Genomic DNA, 24035 nt, shown 5'->3' with positions numbered 1-24035 from the left:
GGGGAACAGGGGGTCTGCTTCTTCTAAAGCTGCCCTGCTCCCTGTTAAATGAAGCGCCTGCTGGAAACACTTTTTTCACATGTGCACATGCGTGTCAGCAAGCGGGGTCCTTTACTGGGCTCACTGGACGCCGGGCCCCTGCGAAGATTTTTTTGCAGGGAGACCTGGTGCTGTCTTGTTATGCTGCTGATATATATATATATATATATATATATATATATATATATATATATATATATATATATATATATATATATATATATATATATATATATATATATATATATATATATATATAAATATAGTGTACTTGTAGAATACCGGCACTTTTGGAAAAAAAACAGAAAAATGGATGCCTGGGTGCAATCCTTAAAATATGAAGACTGCTGATTTTATATACACACACACACAAATACACACACACTTGTGTTTACTTTGTGTTTTTTGGCATAAAATATTTGACATACCCCCTTACAAACTAGTGTCTGACTGGACACAAATTGGCCATGAAAGTGACCCATTTGTAAATTCATATGAGACATCTAGTTGCAGGGTCCCTTTCTCAGTTCTTGAATGTTAGCTCTTGGGTGCTTTTTTCCCATTTTTGGACAGATAATAATTATAAGCCATTGGTTGCATTTTCCCCTTTATTAATGCAATACTAATGTTTAAAAGCATTATAGTATAATATGTCCCTGTTCTGCCCCAGCCCTGCCATATTCCTTTCTGATTGCGGCTGCAGTTTGAAGTTGACCAGAGGTTATTTATGGGAAGGAAGGAGCCACAGACAAGCTTTGCAGTTCTCTGGGCAGATGTGACACACGCTGGGCAGATGGAGGAAAAGTCCAAATGAAATCGGTGTTGCACAAAAGCCGGCTGCCAGTTGCATTATTGGAGGTGTGTCTAGCTATTAATGTGGATCACGGAGCTGAGGAGCTGTGAGCTGCTGTGTGGAGCTAAATTGCTACTGTGTGCTGCTCAGATACAGCTGTAGAGTGAGTGTTTCACAGGGACCAGTCAGACTGAATGGGTCTCTTAGAATCTATTTGAAATTAGCCTATAAAGCACAAGGGCTCTAGACCCAGCCTGGCAACATCTACTTTTTCTTTGCTGCCAGCTAATAAATGGGAAATGTCCTGAAGAATTTCCACTAAGCCACAAAAGTTGGAATTCTGAACAATCGTCTCCTTTTTTATTTTTACATATGTTCTCGTATTGGGAATAAAACAGGGACTTATTCTTAATGGTTGTTGTTTTTTCCTGCATGGGGATTTGGCCCGGGAAAAGAATTGTGCTGGAATCCAACGTCTGGGATTTCACCAGGTAAATCAGTGACAACAAGGTCAGAGTTTTTGTGACATTATTGTCCATGTCAAATGTACAGGATATGTGGACTAATTTATTTTTTCTACCCACCTCTCCCTCCCTACCCCCAAATGGTTGTGTTTTCATTCAGGTTATCAGAGTGGTATGTGCCTATACTCCCACTGTGCACCCTCATGTGACTATGTACAAGGATCAAGAACCCCAAATTGTCTCCTAAACCATTAAGCAGAATGATGGATCTCCATTTGCTGTCTCTCATTGTGGTGAAGTGCCTCTTTCAGCTGGTAAGTGCCACTGATTTTCCTTCTAACAGTCTGATAATGTGACCAAAATCTGCAGAGGACACGGGTGCTGCACGGATGCACCCATTCATAGACGAGAGCCTTGTGCTTTCATGCTATGGTTTTAGTTGAAAAGCAATGTATTTTGGCAAACTTATAGACTGTTTCAAACTTTTCCTCCTCTGAACCTCTATCTGTTTTGTATCATCTTTACTTTGAGTCTCTGGTAACTGATGAGTTGGATCCTGGACAGGAGAGAAGACAACATGAACAGATAAATGCTTTACGTTGCCCTCGTGCTAGATTAGCTGATTGCCAGACAACTCTCCTTAAAGGCTACATAGTTATCCTTTGCTTTTGATATGATTGCTGAAATATGGGTGATCCTAGAGTTACAATAGGTAGGGTGCAAGAGAAGCTAATATAGGTTTCCCGGATTTGGCTGTAAGGCAAGAGCTTTTTGAAGAAGATTTGAAAGATTCAATGTCAAATATAAGACATTGACAGTTTATTTTTCCGATGCTCTGCAGTAGCTGAGACTATCCGTTCCACTAACTGATATCGGAGTTTAGCAGAATGATTCACAGGGTACCCCTATTCTTTCGGAAGCAGGTGCTGTTTAAGCAACTTGTATTGTTGAGCTGAAATGCTTGCAAATCTCAGCAGGTTGTCCCGACATCTCTCATCATCGCTTATTTCTTTTCCTGGTCACTAAAGAGTTAAACACATGTCAGTTCTATCACCCGTTACAAGTACAGGTATGGGATCCGTTATCTGGAAAGTTCCGAATTACGGAAAGGCTGTCTCCCATAGACTCTATTATAATCAAATAATCCAAAATTTTAAAAATGATTCCCTTTTTCTCTGTCGTAAGAAAACAGTTGGTTGTACTTGATCCCAATAAGATATAATTAATCCTTATTGGAAGTAAAACCAGCCTATTGGGTTTATTTAATGTTTACGTGATTTTCTAGTAGTCTTAAGGTGTAAAGATCCAAATTACGGAAAGACCCGTATCCGGAAAGACCCAGGTCCCGATGATTCCGGATAATAGGTCCAATACCTGTATATGAAAATGTTTTGAATATTGTATAAACTATTAATTGCTTAAACATGTTGTGTAACCTCCCCCCCCATCTCATTAATCCGTTCATCTTGTAGGTGAAATAGGACTGATCGTGAATTTGCTCTAAAACCGAAAGAAATGTATCTGTAAATACGAAATGTAGACTGGCATGTAACCTGTTATCTGGAAACCCGTTATCCAGAAGGATCTTTAAAACATTTATTTCTATTTAAATGAATACTTCTATGTTAAAATTATCACAATGGTTTGTACATGATGTGGAGTATAGCATAATTAATTTATATAGTGGGCTGTATATATATATATATATATATATATATATATATATATATATATATATATATATATATATATATATATATATATATATATATATATATATATATATATATATATTAGACATTCTAGATTAAAGTAATTCATCTTATCTGAACAATTCCAAGGTCCTATACACTTTGCATAATAAATACAGTTTGCATATAATATTTAATTGTGTGAATAGAATACAGTGTACTGAGACCTCCAAATAAAAAGAGGAGTTTCTGGTAGTTTAGTTTTATTCCATTACAGCATTTTGACTCCTACATCCAGCAGCCCAATAACCATTAAAAAAGAACCACCTAAGCTACCCCTGGGTATAGCGTTTTTAACTAACAAGTCCACTATTTCTCTTCATTCAAGGGTCCTTTAAGAGAACACATTGTACAGGAAGGAAATGTTTAAAAAAATTGCTTTTGCCTAATGAAAGAATATCATGTTAAGCAACTTCCCAATTGCCATTTTCAGGGGTTTTTATAGTGTAATTGCAATTTGCAGTTAAAAGTGATGTTTGTTTAACCCTTTTTATATTCTCTAGTTCTGATGCTTGCAACACTATAGTGGAACTACAACTAAGCAGCTGCCTTCTGCTACATTATTTCAGTAGTCAGAACAAGAAGTGAAGAGAACAGCCAGATACTGTTTTGGCTGGCAATTACATTTACATATAAGCGTAAAAGCACTGACAATGATTAATGAATGCAAATTAAAATGTTGCTTACAATAACTTTTTCATGTGTAATGAAAAAAAATGTTTTTTTTGGGGGGGGGGGCGGGGCTGGCAATTACTGATTTACCTCTTTTATGGTAATTTTTCCTTAGCCATCAGCTTGTTCCCATTGCAGTATGCAAGATGCTTAGATTTGGGACACCATAGTAAGGCCAATTTATTTATGTCTGGATTGAAACCAGTGGTGCATTTCCGTATATATCCAGCCCTCAGTACAATCACCATAGGATGAGATAACAGTAATAGCTTCTCAGTACAAGGCTGGGGGCAAACACTGAATATTAATGGGATAAATGAAAAGTTTGGCTGAAGACTTACACAGGGGGTAAAGTTATATATATATATATATATATATATATATATATATATAATATATATATATATATATATATATATATATATATATATATATATATATATATATATATTCCTTCATTCCTTCATTGGAGGATATGCATTCCTGCACTGCCCAATATGTGCCATTAAGTAGGTAGGGTACAGCAAACTATCTGTATGGTATCACACTAGGGCACAAACTCCTTCAACTGCAGACTGTAAGAAAGAGATAGGCAGGGTGCACAAAAGTACAGGACACAAAAAATTGTTGCAACTGGATGGCAAGCAGAGATTGGCTGAGGTTGTGAGAGTCACTACCAATCAATCCTTTTTCTGGCATATTTGCTTTGTAGCTCCATAGACTGCAGCACATATAGAGATGAGAGAAAGTATTCATGTGTGTGTGTGAGCATATGTAAGAGAGAATGAATGTGTCAAGTCAAGGTGCTTCTATGGGGGTTAATATGAATATTACCCATTTAGAGGGGGGGATATTAAGTCTGGCTTTCTGTGTAATTAGATAATTTGCCAAACTCATGCCATGTATTTACCTTACTTGTCTATCAAAATTTACACACGCACATTTATTTAGTTCATTATATTGCATCATGTTAATGAATACTGGATACTCACTGGCGCATATATGGCGCCCTATTTAGTGAGCTGCGTAATGAGCACTTGTTTGTATTACTGTTCTTACTGCATAGCTTATTTCTTATGGGGATCCTAATTAGAACTGATTATGCGTCTTATTTTAATGACTATTATCTATTTTCGTTTGACATTTTACTTTATTAAAGGGGGTCATGCAGAACCATCATAACCAGTATGGGGCCCCCCACCCTTAGGTTAAGAGTCACAGCCATAGACCAAAGTTCAAGAGATGAATTAGACTAAAGAATTGCCACACTATTCATATATTTGGAAGTTCAAGAGATGAATTATACTAAAGAATTACCATTATATTCATATATTTTTTAACCAGCTGGTGGGTGTTAAAGTGCTTCATTTGTATGTATGCACTTTATATTTGTCATTAGACATTATCTTTCCAGTTGGAGAATGAAATGCATATTCTGCTTCATTATACATTACATTACACACGGTGTGTATATGTATGGGGGGAAATTATCTCATATTGTAAAAGTTTTTTTTTTTTTTTCTATCGCACTTCCAACCCCCTTCTATTTCATATAAATCAGTTGCTGCAGTTGTACTTACCAGGCAATATTGAAAAAAAAAAATCCTTGGAGAGATTAAACACCCTCTTTAAGAGCCAGTTTCTCATATGACTACATGAGTTGATTGATTAGTTTTTGAGAAAGCGTGTGTCAAATTCTAATCCGCCTATGGATTGTGCTTTCCATGTAATGCTTTTTCCCCCCTCTCAGCCACTTTAGCAGAGCAATGAATTACAGAGCTGCAGACCAGCGATAAGGCTCACATTTCTTTCAAATTGCCAGCATCCAGTACAATGAAATGCTGTTTACCTCCTTCACATTTTTACTGGAGGGTTTTCTTGCTACCAAGATGAAAAACACACTGGGAAGAGCATGTTCTTAGCTGCTGAATTAAAGAGAGAAAAGAAGAAGAAAAAAAAAAAACTTTAGCTGGATACAAAAATCCACAAAATGCTGTTTTACGTGACTACACATTTTTTATTCCACTTTAAGCTGAAATATGAATTTTTTTTTTATAAGCAGAACTTGGGCAAAAAATACATTTTAGAAATTCGTTTTTACATTTAAAATGGAGCCAATGGTATTAATAGGTGATTTTCAACATACATTGGAATTGTAACTTTATCAATATCGTCCACATTTTTTATGGTTAACCATTGAAACAGGATTATACTAATTATAACATTGAAATCCAAATCCAGTCTTACTTCTCAATTAAAATGATGTTATTTTTTGATTTCCTTTTATTATTTTAGTTTATTGTATGCATTATCATGATTTGTACTGTATCATTGCCAAGAATAATAATAATAGTTATGGCAAAAATATTTATTTCAACTGAAATTAAAGAAATGAAACATTTCATGTTATATTAGAGTGCAACACACAGGTGCGAGAGACAGAAATATAAGAAGGGATTTGGATTAGGTCACTTGTGCCACAGGAGCAAAACTGCTGATGCTCATTGTTACCATCTGTCCCCTATTAAAAGCCGACGTTAATTAGTTGTTTTGCCGAATGTGCAGTTTGGCGACAGCTACAGGGTTAATACCTGCAACAACATGGCTGCAGATACTACATTGTGCTTCACTGGGAAAAGTCATGATAGTCATTTATTTAAATGGCGGGACATGATGAATCCTCTGCACTAAATTAAGGTAAAGTTTGTAAAGCTTAAAAACAGTTTTCTTTGTATGAGACAGACAGTAGTATCATATGTAAGTAGCATGTTACAATAACTTAACACTTATTTATGTTTTTAAAAAATATTTCCATTTTATGGTCTACAAATCTCTGGCTTAGCATTTTTAAAAGCTAGTTGGTTGCTAGTGCTTAAATACCCAGCAACCAGGCAGCCATTTGTAGGCCAGAATGGAAAATCAGTGGAGGATGGCCTGAAAATAACGATTAGAAATTATAAATAACAATAAAATGGAATCCCTATTGTTTTGGTTTTATTTTTATTTTTTTTGCTTGCTGGAGTCAGCGACCCTAATGACCAGATAGCAATTTCATTTATAGGCTGGAAACAGGCAGATAAGATGTGCTAGTCATTAAAAAAAAAGTACATAATCTATTCAAACTGAAAACTGCTTAGAAAAGGTACAACAGATTAAAACAATGCATAGGTAATCATCTGATGAGAGTTTGCTGGCCATTAATATTCCTGGGATGTTACTGTTAAACATTAGAATCCTATGAAATATAATTGAATTATTTTCATAGACAGCTTTCCTAAGAACAACACTAGGCAAGGTGCAAATTTGCCCTGGTTAATAGATGAGCCCCAGACCTTATTATGTTACTTAGTTGCTTTGTCCTTCTACTGACTATAAAATGGAAGTTTCACAGTATGATAATGTTTCACTGATTATGTTGTGAATCACTAAGACCCTATAGAGCACCAGTACAAGTGTTTGGCACTACCATAGGCACCAGAGATTCCATTCCATGCTCATTAATGCATTTATTATACAATTGCTCCCTAATAGAAGATAACAGATAATCTCTGCATAATTCAACGGTTTTAGTTCTTACAGAAGAAGAAAAACAGGGGTCAAATGACATTCATGGCTCTCCTGCAGAATTAAAAAATGAAAATGTTTCTCATATAAAATATTTACAATGTTGGCCCCCTACTATTAAGGGAGGGAGAACATTTTTGGTGGCTTAAGGCAGCCTGGATAAATGGCTTGATTTGCTTTTGCAAGCAAACCAGCACTTTCCTTAAGCATCGTTAGTTTCATCCACTTAAACTTTATGGCTGATATTTATATTTCTTCATTAGTGCTTTTATTATGTGAACAGTTCAAGGCCATTAACTTGTCATCAACCCATTCTGTGTCGCTTTAGATTTGGCGCTTCTCCTTTGTTTGTTCCTCAAAGTTCCAGTTTTGGATCAAGAATATGTAGTGTCAGTGTTCTGCTGAGATGTCTGCTAAAGTGCATCAGAGTTCTGGCACAAGACAATGCAACATAATGCCACACTGGTGTTTTATCATCTTAGCAGCAGCTTCAGACTGGGGCCTGTGTAGACAAGGTTGTACTGGAGAGGTCTTTAAGTCATAAAACATGTCTATTAGTGCTGTCATAAGATATAAACATAACCAGGCTACTTATTTTGTAATTTCTTCAAAGCACTTCTGCAATTTATTTTTTTCTTTAGTTTTGAAGATATTAGCAACCAACCTTAAATTTAAAACAACAATGCCACCATCATTTTGGCCAGCTAGCCACAAACAGCAGAAAATTCATCTAGTTAGAATAGCAACATGTGATGTTGCTCTGCTTAGAAAATGTGAGCAGGAAAGCTTCATCTGACATTGCTCTGGCTGGTTCTAAGTAGAGTCACATAACAAGACATTGCTTTTCTCACTAAATTAATTTGCAGACTTTAGCCAGCCAAAATGAACAGCAATAGGTGCTGTTTCAAATCTATTATTAGTGATGGGCGAATAAATTCGGCAGGCACGAATTCGTATTGAATTTGCACATTTTGCCACCAGAGAATAAGTTCGCGAAACTGTGGCGAATATTCGCCGGGAAAAAAAATTTGCTGCGGCAAAAATATCTGCTGCGTCAATAAAATTGGGCGTGTGTCAGAATAGTCAATGGGATAAAAATTGTGGCGTGTCAAAATTATTCGGACGGCCATTGATGTTAATGCATTTGGACAAAATAGGCGCACTAATAAAAATGCAGGCATCTGAATTGACGCATGTCAAAATAATTTTGACATCAATGCGTTTCACATATTTTGCTGGAAATGTGCAAATTTTCCGACGAAGCAAAGCGGGACAAATTCGTCCATCACTTTTCATTATAAAAGTGGTTTAAAAACTGCAAATATCTTAAAAACTAGAAAAAAACTTTTTAACTGCCCAAGTTTTTTGGGGTGTTTGATCTTAAAGAAGATCTAAACCCAACAAAAATAAATTGGTGTAACCTAATTCATGGTGCTTCTTTTTTAATTTACATTTATTTTGTTTTTTCAGTGTTTTCTGAGATATTGGCATTTAGCAATTCTAGGGTTAAGGAGTGCAGGAGGTACATAGGCAGTTAAGGTTGCTTATTCACTGACCCGACTTGCTGAACTGAAAGCTTGAAATATGAAAATATACAATATTTACAATATTCCTATTGCCGGTTTTACCTCCATTCTAAAAAGGTGTTACTAACGCTCTGCTTGCAGATCTAACTCTTCTATCTGATGCCCATGTATTCCCAAAGCCCTCCTGTCTATTTTAGTGATACTGTATTTATTATTCCACCACAGAGCTATGTAACTGGATGTGACTATCCAGAGATTTTTCTTGTGTAAGGACTCCATAGACCTCTTTGTATCACATCATGATTTTATAGTAATAAGACCCCCAAACATGTAAAATAGTGGTCATCTGAAAAATTTTGCACAATTTAGGAGAATTCACTGTAGTCTTTAGATACCATTTGGGAGGTAGAGAACAGCCAAATGGGAGTAGAGAGTTTGCAGAAAGCCCATGTAGCTTGAAACATAAAGTTGCACCTATAGTAGCATATGCACTGTTTTCTGCTAGGCATAAATCAGCAAAGAAAAATCTTCAGGGTAAGTTTCCCTTTAATCAGGTTCACAGTAATACTTATATGAGTAGCATTCTTATATTTTCTTTCGCACCCTTAATTGCCAACTGTTATAACAGACTTAAGATAATACACAAAATTATTTATCACATCGTTATGCTGAGGTTAAAGGTCTCTGTTTATAAGTACATTACAGAGCTCCTAAACATGTGATTTTCTCTTAAATTATACTAATTGCAATTACCAAGTGTCAGTCCTTGTTCCATAGATTTACTGGCTCAGTATAATGAAATATGCAACTTTAACTAATCATTGTGAAAAAAACAGTCCCTCCCAGTGACAATAACTGCTTGGCACGTCTATCTACAGAGCAGTTTTTTCCCTCTTTGTTTATTATCAGAGCCCTGGTAGACACCTTGCAACAGACACATTTTTTTGAGTAATGATTTCCATTTACCTCACCATCCACACTAAAGGGTCAAGGGGGTCAATGAAAAGTACTGTAAATTATGGGCATAAGTGCAGAGCGCTGACACTGTCTCACAGCCATGGAACTGCCCATGAAGAGAGATGTTTCATTAAGTTTAACTTATTCATCCGAGTCCTGAATAAGCATCTAATTTTGTACTTACAGAGAATGGTAATGAAAATGTACATTGGTGATAAGTATATTGATAACAGAGGGAAAACATTCAGCCTTTTGCAATGAAGGTTATTATTTCTATTTTAAAATCTGTATTTTATTATATTTACATTTTTTAATTTACTAAATTTATTTTGGTGGGCCATGAAAATATATAAATATATACATGATAAATGATTATTATTTATTTTTAGGCTTTTGAATTTAGAATTAATTAAAAAAAAAATATATATATATATATAATGTATATATATATAAAAAATTATTATGTGTGTGTGTGTGTGTGTGTGTGTGTGTGTGTGTATGTATATATATATATATATATAACGAAAACTCAGGAAAAAAGACGGCACTTCTGAAAGTTGGGATTTATCGGGGTTCCTGCAAGTAAACCTTACGCGTTTCGGGAGTTATCCCTTAGTCATAGGACCTATGACTAAGGGATAACTCCCGAAATGCGTAAGGTTTACTTGCAGGAACCCCAATAAATCCCAACTTTCAGAAGTGCCGTCTTTTTTCCTGAGTTTTTCGTTGAATTCACAGTGGGGACACTGTTGGACTGTGCACCTGAATCGAGGGGGAGCAGTGCGGTCCTTATCTTTTTTTCCACATATATATATATATATATATATATATATATATATATATATATATATATATATATATATATATAGACAGAGTTTTTTTTCAGAACCTAAATGAAAAATGCAGTAGTAGTGATGCACATAGGTGTCTTCCTTTCCTTTCTATCAGCTTTCCTTTTTCTGTATTTCATGAGTAGGTTCGTTTTTCTTAAATTATGTGAATCCTTCCCAGACTGCTATTGTGTTTTAAGAGCTAGAGAATCCTTGTGCAGACAGACCTTTACAGAACAGTCCACGAGGACTAGTAAAATATGTTCAGGAAGGTACAGTTTGGGATGTTAAAATATCCAAGTTTGCCCTTCACATTGGTACAGGCTGTCCTTTGCAGAAGTAAACAATCTTTGGAAAGCCATTTGGTCTTTAATGGACTCATAAATGATTGCATCCAACACATGATCATCCTTAGTATAGGAAGTACCCATAGAGGATTGTGGCTGAGGGGTTGTCTTGGAGCTTATCCAAAACACAGCTATGGCTAATGCAGAGTGGATCACAACAATATCTGCAGTAGATGTCTAGGTAAATTGAAATTACTCTATATTGCCATTACCTGTCTGTCATTATTGGCTGTTGTGCTGGGAGTGCTGTGTAAGCCATTGTGGCATTGGGTACTATAGGGCTGCAAGTGTTCACTGTCATTGAAATAGTAAAGCTTTGCAAAATGTGGATAAAGCTTATTTGTGAGGCAAGGCACTATCACAAGACATTCAATCATCAGCTTTACTGCTGGCCATCAAACATGTATTTAGTTGCTTACTGCTCAGTTTGATAAATAGCAAATAGCAGGGAGAATGTTTCAAGCCACCAGCAAGTGTTTTATGAAATAACACAGGAACAAACTAAACTGCCCATTGTGGTCTTATATAGCTTGCTCTCGGCTAGTTGTGCAGTGACAAGAAAAGTATTTGGATGAGAATGCCTTTTTACCTATTATGATGCCACCTGCTCTCCATCCAGGCAGTGACCAGTAATTGAGATTGGAAGCAACATAAATGAGCAACAATTCTATTGAAGCCAAGCTCAATACTAGTATAGGACAAGATAAACACATTAGATATGTTATCTTATCTTATAAGATAACATGTGCCTGCCTATAATTATCTATGCCTGCCTATAATTAAACAAGCCTTATAATATGACAGTGGTAGTATTAGTTTTATTTTTCAAAAAACAGGTTCTTTCTGATGCTGGAGGTTCAGAAAAATGTCTGTCCTAAAATTAGCCCTGGTTTCCAATCATCTAGCAAATGCAAACTTGGACCATTCCACTCTCATCAATACAAGATATGGATCTGTCATGTTTTAAGGCTGAGGATCCATTTGGAAGAATAACAATTTAGATTAGGGGAATGGAAAAAAAATGAACAATGCCCTTTCTATACAAACGTCTTTGCTCGTAGTTGCCTAGAACACAGTAAAGGGAAAGGCAGAGAATACAATATAATGTATAAACTTGCACCAAGAGAACATACACATTTGCATACAAATGCTATTTCATTCCTTTTGCAGTTCAGTTTAACTTCTCATTGTATTGATATTTTAAGAAAAGCATAGGAAAAATTTACAAAAGGTGAACTACTCCTTTAAAGATAAAGTGCACATTGATTAATTGTACACCTCTAGGCCAGACAATCTCTGTCTGATTCTGAAGTCTAGATAAATGAACAGAAATAGTTTAGGACTGGTCTTCCTTGGGCCTTCCAAAGAACCTAACATCTAGGGTTCAGTCTTGCAAGAATTAGATGAATAAAACAAAACTCCTGGAGATACAATGTAGCACGCATTGCCTCTGAGTGCTTATTATTGCCCTCCCAGCAATCCAGTTCAGATGGCAGATTACACCCAAAATTCTACCCTGACCAAACGTATTGACTTTAAAATATAACTTTTATTAAAGTGTTTAACCATCAGTGACTATAAACACCCATTGCGTGAATAACTGTCACGCCGTGTTGGACAATATCCATAAAAATACACAATTAAAAGTCACATAAGTGGACAAATGGTGGACTTAATTAAATCATGAGTGCTAACCATTCATCAGTATATTTCACTTGGCAAATTGCTAGCTAGCAATCAGAAGCCCCCCCCTTCCAATCTTCCCAATACACCGCAATTTCTGCCTAACTACGTAGGGAGCGGTTCCACCTATGCCACCCTAAGCGTTTCGCCGTTACCGGCTTCTTCAGGGCTTTTTCAGGGGCATAAGGAATTAGATGAAAGCTTGCTAAATAATATAGAAATTTAAACAATGCTTTTGGAAGTTGTTCCAAGCTTGGTGCCATTTCTAACCATTTATCCTCGTGTAGTCTACCAGCCTGTCCAACCTTGAATAAAAAATACTCATTGAATATGATCCAGTCTTTGAAAATATCAAGAAAATCATTAAGGATTGTTGCTTTTTGCATGGAGCGTCAGATCAAAAATCAAATAAATTCTGCCAACACAACATCACCTGGCAGGGACATATAAAGAGGCAAAATGTTGTTTTCATCCCTTAAGTTAATTCTCTTTTGTATGAAAGACAACAATTGATTTGCTTTAGAGCCAATCAATGACACTGCCCAATGTTATACAGCTTGTCATCCACAAAAAATCGTCTCAGTCTCAATTTAGGATACACCCAACACACTACCATTTAGTGTACAATTCACATATAAATCTTTTCCTTATACAGTTACTTTTAGGCTTCTAGCTTCTAGATGCCCAGTTAGGGGCAGGTTTGGGGAGAACACCTGTTTGATCTCATAAAAGCCAATTTTGGAGATTAGTTACAGTTCTAGTTGTCCTAAATACCATGATGTCCTAGATAATCTTGGAACTATAGCTGAATAGGTGATATAGCAAAGTTTTCATATATCTGTAAAATTAGGTAATTGCAAAATATACTTGAATTAAATTGTTTGGGCTGGTTCATGTTAGTTGTTAATGTAATTGCTATTGAAAGCAAAAATCTGTCTCTTGCTAATTACTCCTGACTACTTGCACTATTGAAAGATAATCTTGGTAGTAAACTCACTCCCAGCTAAGTCTTAAATACATTCAATGCCTTGGTAATTCTATGATTAACAGACCTGAGCAGAAGACAATCACAGAAGCATGCAAGGCATTGTGGGTCTTGGCCAAAGGAGAACAGATTTCTGCTACACCACTTCTGTAGTCAGACAATCTTAAAAAGTTGCTTAGAATTTAATTTTTTTTTTATAATGCGAAACTAATTTCATTATTTAGGTGGGCATTCCCTTTTAAGAACATTCTGATCATTGTGGTTTTTGTGGAGAATTATACCTAAACAGCCATTGCCCTTGGATTCCTTATAGGGAACTTATAATGAAAATAATAATGGTATGTGTTGTAGATTTAAACATCACTGACACTCCGACTTGGGAGCAGCAGGGGCCATAAGGGCTCTTACTCATGAGCGTTTTTACCTGCACTCCCCTGCGTTCCGTTTTTCGGCGTTCAGCCGCAGGGGAGCGCAGGAATAGACGCATTTCATTATTTCAAATGGGGCTGTACTCACACAGGCGCATGTAGGCGCCGAACGCAGGTTGAGACACAACATGCTGCATTTTTCCTGCGTTTGGCGCCTACACGCACCTGTGTGAGTACAGCCCCATTTTAAATAATGAAATGCGTCTAGTCCTGCGCTCCCCTGCGGCTGAACGCCGAAAAACAGAACGCAGGGGAGCGCAGGTAAAAAACGCTCATGAGTAAGAGCCCTAAATCAAAGGAGATGTCTGTACTTAGCATGTACACAACAGCACTGTACTCTGCACCTTGCACCAGATTCTTAATCCAGTGCAAAATGCAAAGAACACCTTGTACAGACAATTGCCCCAGGTGCAACTACTAAAGCATGAACCCTATGGGACCACTTGCAACTGGGACAATAGTAAATGATCCCCCATATATTAATATTGATTCTATTAATTTTCAAATCCTGCTCAGAGTGCTCTTCTGAATTATTTATTGTTTTTTTTACTAGTTTTCAAGATATTTTCAATTTTTACAATGCTAATATAATGAATTTGAAACAACAATGCCACCTGCTCTTCACTTTGGACGACTGGACAGATTCAGTAAAAATTATGTTATTCAGACTTGTGATGTTGCTCTGCTTAGATCTGACCACAAAAGTATTCTTCGCTGCTCGCTAACTTCATTTTCTTATGAAAGCAACATCAACAATTACAAGACTTTCCTTTTCTCACCAACTGTGTCCAGTTTGCCAAAATGCATTGAAAGTGTCAAATTCTTTATATTAGAAGAATTAAAAAAAATGTTAATATCTTGAAAACTAGAAAGAAATCATTAATGGAATATGCAAAAGTGCTCAAAAGAGCAGTCTAAGAAATTGTACATGATTTCAGCACTTATATTTCCTTTTATCACGGAGTTTGTTTAGACTAACTGTAATTTCATAAATGTATATTTTTATGAAAACTAGTAACAAAAAAATGCATTAGGTTTGCATACACACATACAGTTAATGATGAGCAAAAAAGGGAAAATGATGAAATAATGAAATATACCCTTAACATAAAACTTTTAAAAAATAACTTTTTAAAGGAGTTCCTAAAAACTCAGTTTGTCCCAAGTTTAATGAACATTTTGCTGATTAAGAACAATAATTAACGGAACGGAGAAGTGATATATTATAGGCAAGTAATATTTTGTAGCACAGTCCATATGCAATCCGTTAAATTAAACTTAAACGATATATTAAATGAAATCCAAACTAATTTATTAGTACATCTTAAATGGACTGTAACATGGCTAATCTGATTTTATTAGGCTAATGGTTTTTTTTATCTCAACTTCTGTTGATGGATTAGGTTTTCCTGATCAACTGTGTCCAAGATTTAATTGGAGTTAATCAGGCTAATGTAACATACAGAGAAAGCGCCTTACAGAGTTGACACAGCATATAAAGTTGGGCGGAATTCACAGCAGTAAGCTGTTCTCTCATCTAAAGAAATAGTGATCTTCCAAAGTTGTATGCAGAGCTAAAATAGAGAATTATATATTTCTGAGATACGTTTCTACACACCAGTGTAGGATAATATGAGCAGGCTCTTTGTAGAAGCTATATTGTATTAAAGAAGATTTGCTAGGTGTTGCTCAACCACACTTTACAGTGCTTGGGTACAAAATCCAACATACTTATTAAAATGAGAAAGAATCCTCCAATGGCAATCCCAGCTGTTCTGTGCAAATCTGCCTCCAGGTTCTTGTAATCCCAAATTAAATTATTTAATGGAAGTGGAAAATGGGCAGACAGGCCAATTCCTGGAGAATGAGCATTAATCTGTAGGCTCAGTTTTCTCACTGGTTAAAAGGGCACCCAAAACTGCATCTTCCAGTACATCCATTTAATGAGCAAACTTGCAATTTCACAGTTTGGGCTGTAAAAAAACCTGTTAAGATTTCTCAATTTATTTGGTCTGTGCCTTTTGAACTAAAAAACACTGTTAGCTGTCTAACATTGCTCTCTCTTGCATATATTGAGGAAAAGACTTTATGAAAGGGGTTGTTCACTTTTTGGAATTTCAGCAGTTATCTGGTTGCTAGGGCTCAAATTGCCTTAGCTACAAGGGAGTGGTTTGAATAAGAGACCAGTATATGAATAGTAGAGGACACGCGGAGAGGACATGCATAGAAAAATAATTAACATCATTATAGCCTCACAGAGCAATACTTTTTTGAAGAAGAAAGCAAATAAAGAAAACTATACAAATTAAATAATGAAGACCAATTGAAAAGCTGCTTAGAATCACCTTAAAATTTATTTAAAGGTGAACCAAGGTTCCGATTTGTTATACACCCACACTTCCCTCATTTTTTTACTGCTGATTAGTTTCTTGTTTTCTATTTTGCCTTTTTGATTGATTTTTTACGACACTCGCTGTAATATTTACAGGCCCACTCTGAGGTGTCTTCCCTTTCTGACATGAATTTTGCGGTTGCTTCTTCCTTCCTATTAAGATCTATATCCAAGTACAACCTTTTAAGTTGATCCTTAATGCAGTGATGGTTTAACTCCACCTCCATCTCCATCCAGCATAGGATATATGGTTCAGGGATTTCTTTTGATTACTGGTGCCCCACATGTATAAAGAAAAGTAACCTGTGACTTAAAGGGTTAATGCCAATTTATAGGCTAACCATGTGTGTTATATGTTCATATTTGCCCTAAAATTTACTTTTCTAAAGTTTAGCTAGTTCATAAAGGTAATTAGAAGAAATGTAAACCCTTGAAACAAATTGTTTTTTAAGATATTAGCAGTTTTTCCATTTATTTGAAAAAGGCCAACCTGTTTATTTCAGTTGACTGGACTCAATCAGTAGAGAATTAAACTTGAAATCTCACACATTCTATAACAGTTTTGTTCAAGAATTGGGTAACCAAAAGGTTGTGGGAATACAACGTCCAGCATACTCCAACAAGTCATCATGCAATACATGCTGGGAACTGTAGTCCAACGTGAGGGATGGATTTGTAAAGCAACACTGTTCAATAAAACTTCTCTCAGCTCATCACTCAATGCAAGGGAACCTTCCAAAGATAATCTGGCATTTCTTGGGTTCACTATATGGTTCTTGGTGATATCTATTTGTGCAGTGGGATCTGTAAAATGGCAACTGGCATTGCAATGATTATATTAAAGCTTTGCTTGTTACTTGTTTTACTGTTTGGTTTCCTCAATATTTTTAATTCTACACATCTCCCTAATGATCATGACTCCAACTTAAATCTCCTTCTGCTTACAAAACAAAATCTTATGAACACTAGGAACACTTGCCATCAGCATCCCACCAAGATTCTAGGGATTTAAATATGAGCTGAGAATCTTGAAATGTTGCATTGTAACCATCCCTACCGAGCAGCCTTGCCCTATATCTAAAAGGAACAATGCCAGAAATCAATGATGTACAAGGTTCCTAAAATAAATTCCTAGTGCAGATTGTGCAAAGTCTCAGAAAGTCAAATGCTTTGGTTATCATGAGGAAAATATAAACCTGCCTTTCAAGCTTATTCTAAAATCTACTGAGTCACATGTCAAAATAATTTAGAAAATGGGAATAGAGGGTTTTCTAAACTGCTTACTCAGCAGGACCACTGTGCTAGGGACCTGCTGAATATTTTGGGTATCCCGAGTCAGGTGATAAACTGATAAAGGTTGATGACATCATAAATGCATTAGTGAATATGTTGTTTTTTATTTATGTTTCTCAGAAATTAAAGGGGATATAGAATTTCATGAAACTGACACTTCTGCACCCCAAAGCTTTCCAAAGTAGACACACCAAATAATTAAAGATGCAAGAGGATTCTCCAATAAGAATTACCCACATTCAGACATGCAGACAACAAATTGCCTGTGAACTGACGGTGCAGGAGAGCACCTGGCACCTGCCTGAGAGCAATTTTCTGTGAAGCCAGTACAGACAATTATCTGAGGCACAAGTAGTATGTTCTTGGGCCTTACCCCACAGAAACGCAACTAGAGGGGGCGGGCCCTGGCGCAGGACGCGCAGCCGGGCCCCCCTGCCCCCCTCAGTACACCGGGAACTGGCCGGGAATAAGCGGCGATAAGTGGCGCACAGACTGCCGGGGGGCCCTGAGGGGGTGCGGGCCCTGGCTCCCCCGGTAGTTCCGCCACTGTTACCCCATAGTGCTTTGTTCACTTGTGCCCTAGGCAATGTTAAATAAGCCCTACAGGGTCAAGTGTAAATAAAGGCATCAAATTGAAGAAGTGGGTGGTGGTCAGGACCTAAAATTCCAAAACCTGTGTCCTATTCTTTATAGTTGCTCTGTGCTGCACCTAATTAATGAAATCAAAAAAAGGAACAGTAACTCCAGCAGTTTGACTGCAAAAACCTTTGTTCATGTTCCTTGTTTTGCTTTTTTTGGATTTCACTAAATAAAGGCAGCTTGATTCAACTGAGCTTCTGGTCCTGGGGTGCTTGATTTTTTTTTTTTTAATGTCACCCTTCTCCCAGAATTTTTATCAGAAAAATAGCTAACTTGAAATCCTCTGCTTTTGTGTTCCAGCACCTGTAGGTGGAATCATCCACTGTTTTCAAAATAATCTGTACTGGAATAGCCCTATTGTTTAGCCAAAAACCTCTCCCTAGTCCTGTACTGTATGTACTAATGATCAATCTCAATCTAAATCACTAATACATTTCATTACAATAATAAACAATGGAGAAAATAAGACAATACAAGGATACTACAATCTTCATGTGTTCTGTTTTATCACCCCCTCTCTTCTCTTATGCAAACAAACAATTAAGCAGCAGGGGTGTGATACAAGAGAACAAATGGAATTCACACCACTGATGCCTTTTTAAGTGACACTGAGCTGGATAAACAGCACTGGGAGAAAGCACAGAGAAGCAAGTTTTAGTGTTTAGATATGTATTAATGGGTGTGCTCTCATACAGATCCCATACTGATCTGATACTGACACAGTATCTTTGTCTGCTAATGCAGAAGTGTTAATAACGTTTTGACTTCTTGAAGCAAAAGAATCATGGTGTCTGTATACAGTTTCTCCTCTGTCTAAAGAAAGGTGCAGACTCACGTGAGATTGAGCTACCATTTATCCAATTTTTTAAGCAGAATGGCAACAGTCAGGGCCAGAACTAGGTGTAGGCAGAGTAGGCAACTGTCTTGGGTGCAGCTATTGGGGGGGGTATGATTAGAAAAAAATGATGTGATGGTCACTGGTGTGCCATTCCCATTCACCCCGTCTTGCTTGTTTTGGTGAGTGGGAGTGGTCTATAGCAGGGAGTGAGGCATAGAGCTTGCTGGAACATTTAATGGAAAGGAAATGGAGCATTTAATGGAAAGGAAAGGTTGAATCACTGGAAGCATGCCAAGTTGTTAGGAACCCCTCTATGATTCCCATCACTTATCTCCTATCCTAAGTCAGGGCTTCTTTTTAAAAAAATGCACTTACCTGGGGTAAATAAAGCAGTAAAGAAATTCTGAACTGGGCAAGCCAAGTCAGTTCAGGGGTTGCCTGGCAAACCAGAACAATTTAACAGTGTGGGAGTTCACCTGATTTTTTTTTTTAAACAGATGAGTATCTGCCCATGGAGGATATAAACTACTGTAATCTATTAATTTAGCTCCCTCCCATCAATTCTACCTTTCCTTCTCTGTTAAGATTGGATATCATTGATATAGAATATGTGTGTATGGTCTTACCCTTCTTGGCAAAACAAAAATGCCATATTTCCATATGTTATGACTAACTCTTCTTATTGCATGTATCACAAAGTCATTCATATCCATGTTTCCTAAGAATGGAAGCTGAAAGGAATTGTGTGTTCTGGCTGCATCATTTAAGCTTTCAGTAGGAATGAATGTGTGAGCATGGCCATTCCGATGTTATATGAGGTCAATTCTTTGTTACTCTGAAGGAGAGGTCAAAAGATTTATAGCAGCTACTCCAAATGGTTTGTGGACTCATATCTGCCCAACTGAACTATGCATATCTAAAGCACAATGTAACAATGGGAAACATCTTATGAATTGTGATTTTATTTTCATGAATGAATGAAGAAGAAAATTTATTGTAGGTCAGAGTTTGCCAGATCTGGCAGAGGTTTTTAAAAGGCTTCTATTATTTCCATATCACCATTTCTACTTGTAATCTTTTCTTGGCAGTGACACCTTATTCCAGCTGCTTTACAGGCAGAACACTGTTATATGTTGAACTTCTCTCTCAGTTGGGCCCGTGCACAGTAGTGGAGAAAAGCTGAACTGTGAGTCTCAACATACAACTATAACTGGGAACCAGAGATTTCAAAAAAATGATTTATCAGATAAGATACTTGCTGAGTATAACAAAGGTGATGTTTTATAAAAATTATAAGAATTATAAGAGTGGTATATGTTACAGTTTACAATGGTTAAGGTAGACAGAACTTGTAAAGTCTCACCACTCCATATAACAGATCTATATTATGGAAGCTCCCTAGAAATAAAAAATAACCTCATCTGTGGTTCCTACACTTAGGTAGGTGTCACCTTGGAGTACTACTCCACAGCACTGATCTTGCTAAACTGGCCTGTCTAACTCACAACTCCTATTTTCTAAAACACAAGCTGACTTTCCTTAATTCCTGGGGTCCCTGTTCCAAAATTTCTCTAAGGATGCTGGTCTGCTTAGGGTCCAAATCTTAGTACTGGTGCCTTATGCTTCTGGGTCAAACACATCCTCCCCTGGTACTAGGTGGAGACCAAAGAGAAAGAGTCATGTGTTCCTCCTATTATATAACCAATGGACAGAAACTAGTCTCAAGAGGCTAAATGTGAAACTCTTCCTTCCTGGTAACAGAATCAAGTTTCCTGAGCAATAGTGGAATTAAAACTTTGGGTTCCCTACATACTGTATTGTCAAGGATTCAACAGTTATAAGAAAGGGCTGAGCCTACCTGAATCTATGCTGCCCGAACTTAGGACTTTGGCTCAAAATAACTGATTGTTTTATACTGCTTAATATACAAGAGACATTCCATTTACCTGTCTAATTACTCCACATAGTCCTGCCTTGTTTTTCTATGGTGCTGTTTGAATCAGTACATTTTAGAATATAATAAATACTTCAAGTTGAATGTTAGCATTTTTTCACTCTGGGAGGTGCAAGTATAGGTTTTCTTTTCAAACTCTGTGCTTGTAATTATAAAAGAAAGTGGTGGTTGGTATAAACACCAACTAATGTAGTTGTCCCATAAGCTGACAGAAAAGGAAAAGTCTCTGGTGGGTTATTGTAGGTAGGAAGAAAGAGTGCATATCCCAGATGGAAAGCAGAATAAGTAGAGGATGCAGATGTAGACGAAACGTGAGTTTAAGAATAGTAACTTGATAGGGTATCAGGAATGTTGTGTGGAAGTGGGAAACTTATTGTAGAAGGTTAATGTTAATTATATATGAAGAATATGACAATACTCCCAAATTACCTACATTACATATACAATTAGATTCCACAAAGTAAACTGCTCAAGGATTGTCTATTTACATTTCAGTTCTGATGAATTGGGGATACTTTTAGTCTGAGAATGGCAATTTTTACAACTCTCCAGCTTTTGCCAAACAGTTCCATTGATATTTAGATTTTATACACCAGATCAAATTAAATATAAAAAAGTTAATTTAAAATTTAGCACAGTCTAATTTTCAAAGCAATTTTCTAATAAGGAAAGTTTTTCCAGTGAGATTATAGTTCTTATCTTGGGGAGAGGTTAGGAACTGTAAGCAACAATAGAACAGGAGTGGGAATGGCAAAAGGATTTCCCTGGGAGGGATATGAACCTAGGCCTAGGTTGAATGCAGTTCAAGAAAGAGAGATATGGTTTGGGGAGGAATATGCTAGGTTTTGCCAGGATACCTGTTCCCAAATGTGCACAATAAGTACAGCCTTTAGTGGCGTTTGGATTCTAATTTAAGTTTATTAAAATTAAATATTATAGCTAACATCTCTAACTGCCCTTTATTTTGCTATTAAACTGTAATTATTTATTTTCTCAATTTCTATTTTTACAAGCAAGATTAATTCTCATTGTATTTAACAGAGGTAGAATTTTGTGGGTATCACTCCAAGACTTCGGTGTCTCCTAAACATACACACATCACATAAGCACATAATATCAATCCTGAAATCTTAACATCAATGCAAAATATACACATTTGACTAATATTAGCTCTTTTTTTAAAAATACTAAAGAGGATCCTTTAAAAATCTTCAGCTTGAGCACCAGGCTGGGTCTGAATAGGGACTGATGGTTCAATCATTTTTTTCAGCTCTACTAACTGTGTAAATGGTTCGAGGCAAGACCTCTTCCATACTGGGGGGTGTATTTCTTTCATACCATTAGGTTCAACAATTCAAGCTTCTGTAGTGCTATTATCTTATTACCAGAGTAATGTGTTTTGAGTGTATATGTTCAGTCTTTGAAATATAATTAGGATGGAATTCTTTCAGCCCTATAATTCCAGTTGCTCTGTGCCTCCTTTATATGTTTTTCCCACTAAAGTGTCTCTTTATCTCTATCAAATAACATTCCCTGTATCTACTCTAACCTGTCTTTTGTACTCTCCTCTCTTTCCCTGCTCCCAAAGGCATTCCTTCTTCCCTCAATTATTAGCTCTGTTGACCTCTATCCTTCTTCACTTTTGTCTACCTTAGATATATTTTCTTGTTCATATTCTGCAGCATCCCAAGCTTTTCATCTGGTTTCTGAGTGTCATAAACCAAAATAATGTATTATCCTGTGTTTTATTGAGAACCTGCACAGATGTGTAGCACAAATTTAAGCTCTATAAGAAATTTAGATATTAGATATAAGGTCCTTGGCAATGCAATACGACTGTGGTCCCATCTGATAAATGGGGGAATTGCATAAATAAGGGATGACCAACTAGTTTGCTGAATGGTGCTTTATTCTCTCAACACCCTCAATATACAGAATGATTGGGATATGGAGGAGAGATCTGGAATTACAGACATCCATTTGACTTACAGTTGCACTTCAGTCAATCCATAGCATGCTCGAGGTTAGTCTCATCGATCATTTAGCAACTGGACTGTGAAAGGTAGACAGCACTGTCCTCCTGCATGGTTTTTACCCCAAAAAAAGATGAAATAGTATTTGAGAGGAGTCTGTATATGGAAAATATTGCTAAATCTGTGTACATGTGCCAGGATTGTCTATCTGGAGGGAACTCTATTATCATCAACATTCCTTCTAAGCCATGTGCTGGTTCAGTCATACAATTCCACGCTCAAGAAATTGTGGTGCACACTAAAAATTGTTATACTGTAGTACCTGACAGATATAATATTAACGTTCACAGTATCTTGTTTGTTAAATAATATAACCAAGATTATGAGGTCCTAATGATATCTACTGTGTGCAGCTCTGCTGAAGCAATAAATACACATAACAATAAACATGCAGGCTAAGAATGTTTCATGGCAAAAACAATTGATAATTATTAGCTAACAATAGGTTACAATTTTAGTTTTCTATGAAAATGAAATAAAACATGAATAGCAATTAAGCCAGGACTCATGCTGCTTGTGAGTTCACCCTGTAAAAAAAATTGCTGTAGTCAAAGCACCTCATAGATAGTGGAAGGTCCTTCAAGGTGACAAAACAAATAGACATTCATTTGTTTTCCATAAGCCGTGAATATATTTCCTCTTTTTGATGGTATAAATGATAGGCACGATTCAAACACAAGAAAAATGCTCATTGTTTCAAGAGCATCCAACGTTAGAAGGATGGTTGAACAGGCTAATAAGTTGAGTGCTGTCATGATGATGAACAAGCCATCCCTTGCAAAGAGTTTTTTTGTACACATAATGAATGCCTGTTCATCTTGGTTCACTTAGCTCAAGGTACTGTATC

The 24035-nt window shown here is 36.5% G+C and overlaps 1 protein-coding gene across 1 annotated transcript in view; it reads left to right on the top strand.

Annotated features, from left to right (window-relative positions):
- The first annotated feature begins 686 nt into the window (after window positions 1-686).
- The window catches only part of nxph2.L (neurexophilin 2 L homeolog), a 56565-nt gene continuing 33216 nt past the window's right edge, over window positions 687-24035 (top strand). Inside the window, exons 1-2 of the mRNA XM_041576916.1 lie at window positions 687-1323; window positions 1457-1610. Coding sequence (XP_041432850.1) covers window positions 1557-1610 — 54 coding nt within the window. The 5' untranslated portion in view covers window positions 687-1323; window positions 1457-1556. The remainder of the gene's footprint in view (window positions 1324-1456; window positions 1611-24035) is intronic.

This window comes from Xenopus laevis, chromosome 9_10L (assembly GCF_017654675.1).
Source record: "Xenopus laevis strain J_2021 chromosome 9_10L, Xenopus_laevis_v10.1, whole genome shotgun sequence".
Classification (NCBI taxonomy): Eukaryota; Metazoa; Chordata; class Amphibia; order Anura; family Pipidae; genus Xenopus; species Xenopus laevis.
This window is presented reverse-complemented; position numbering and strand designations above follow the sequence as displayed.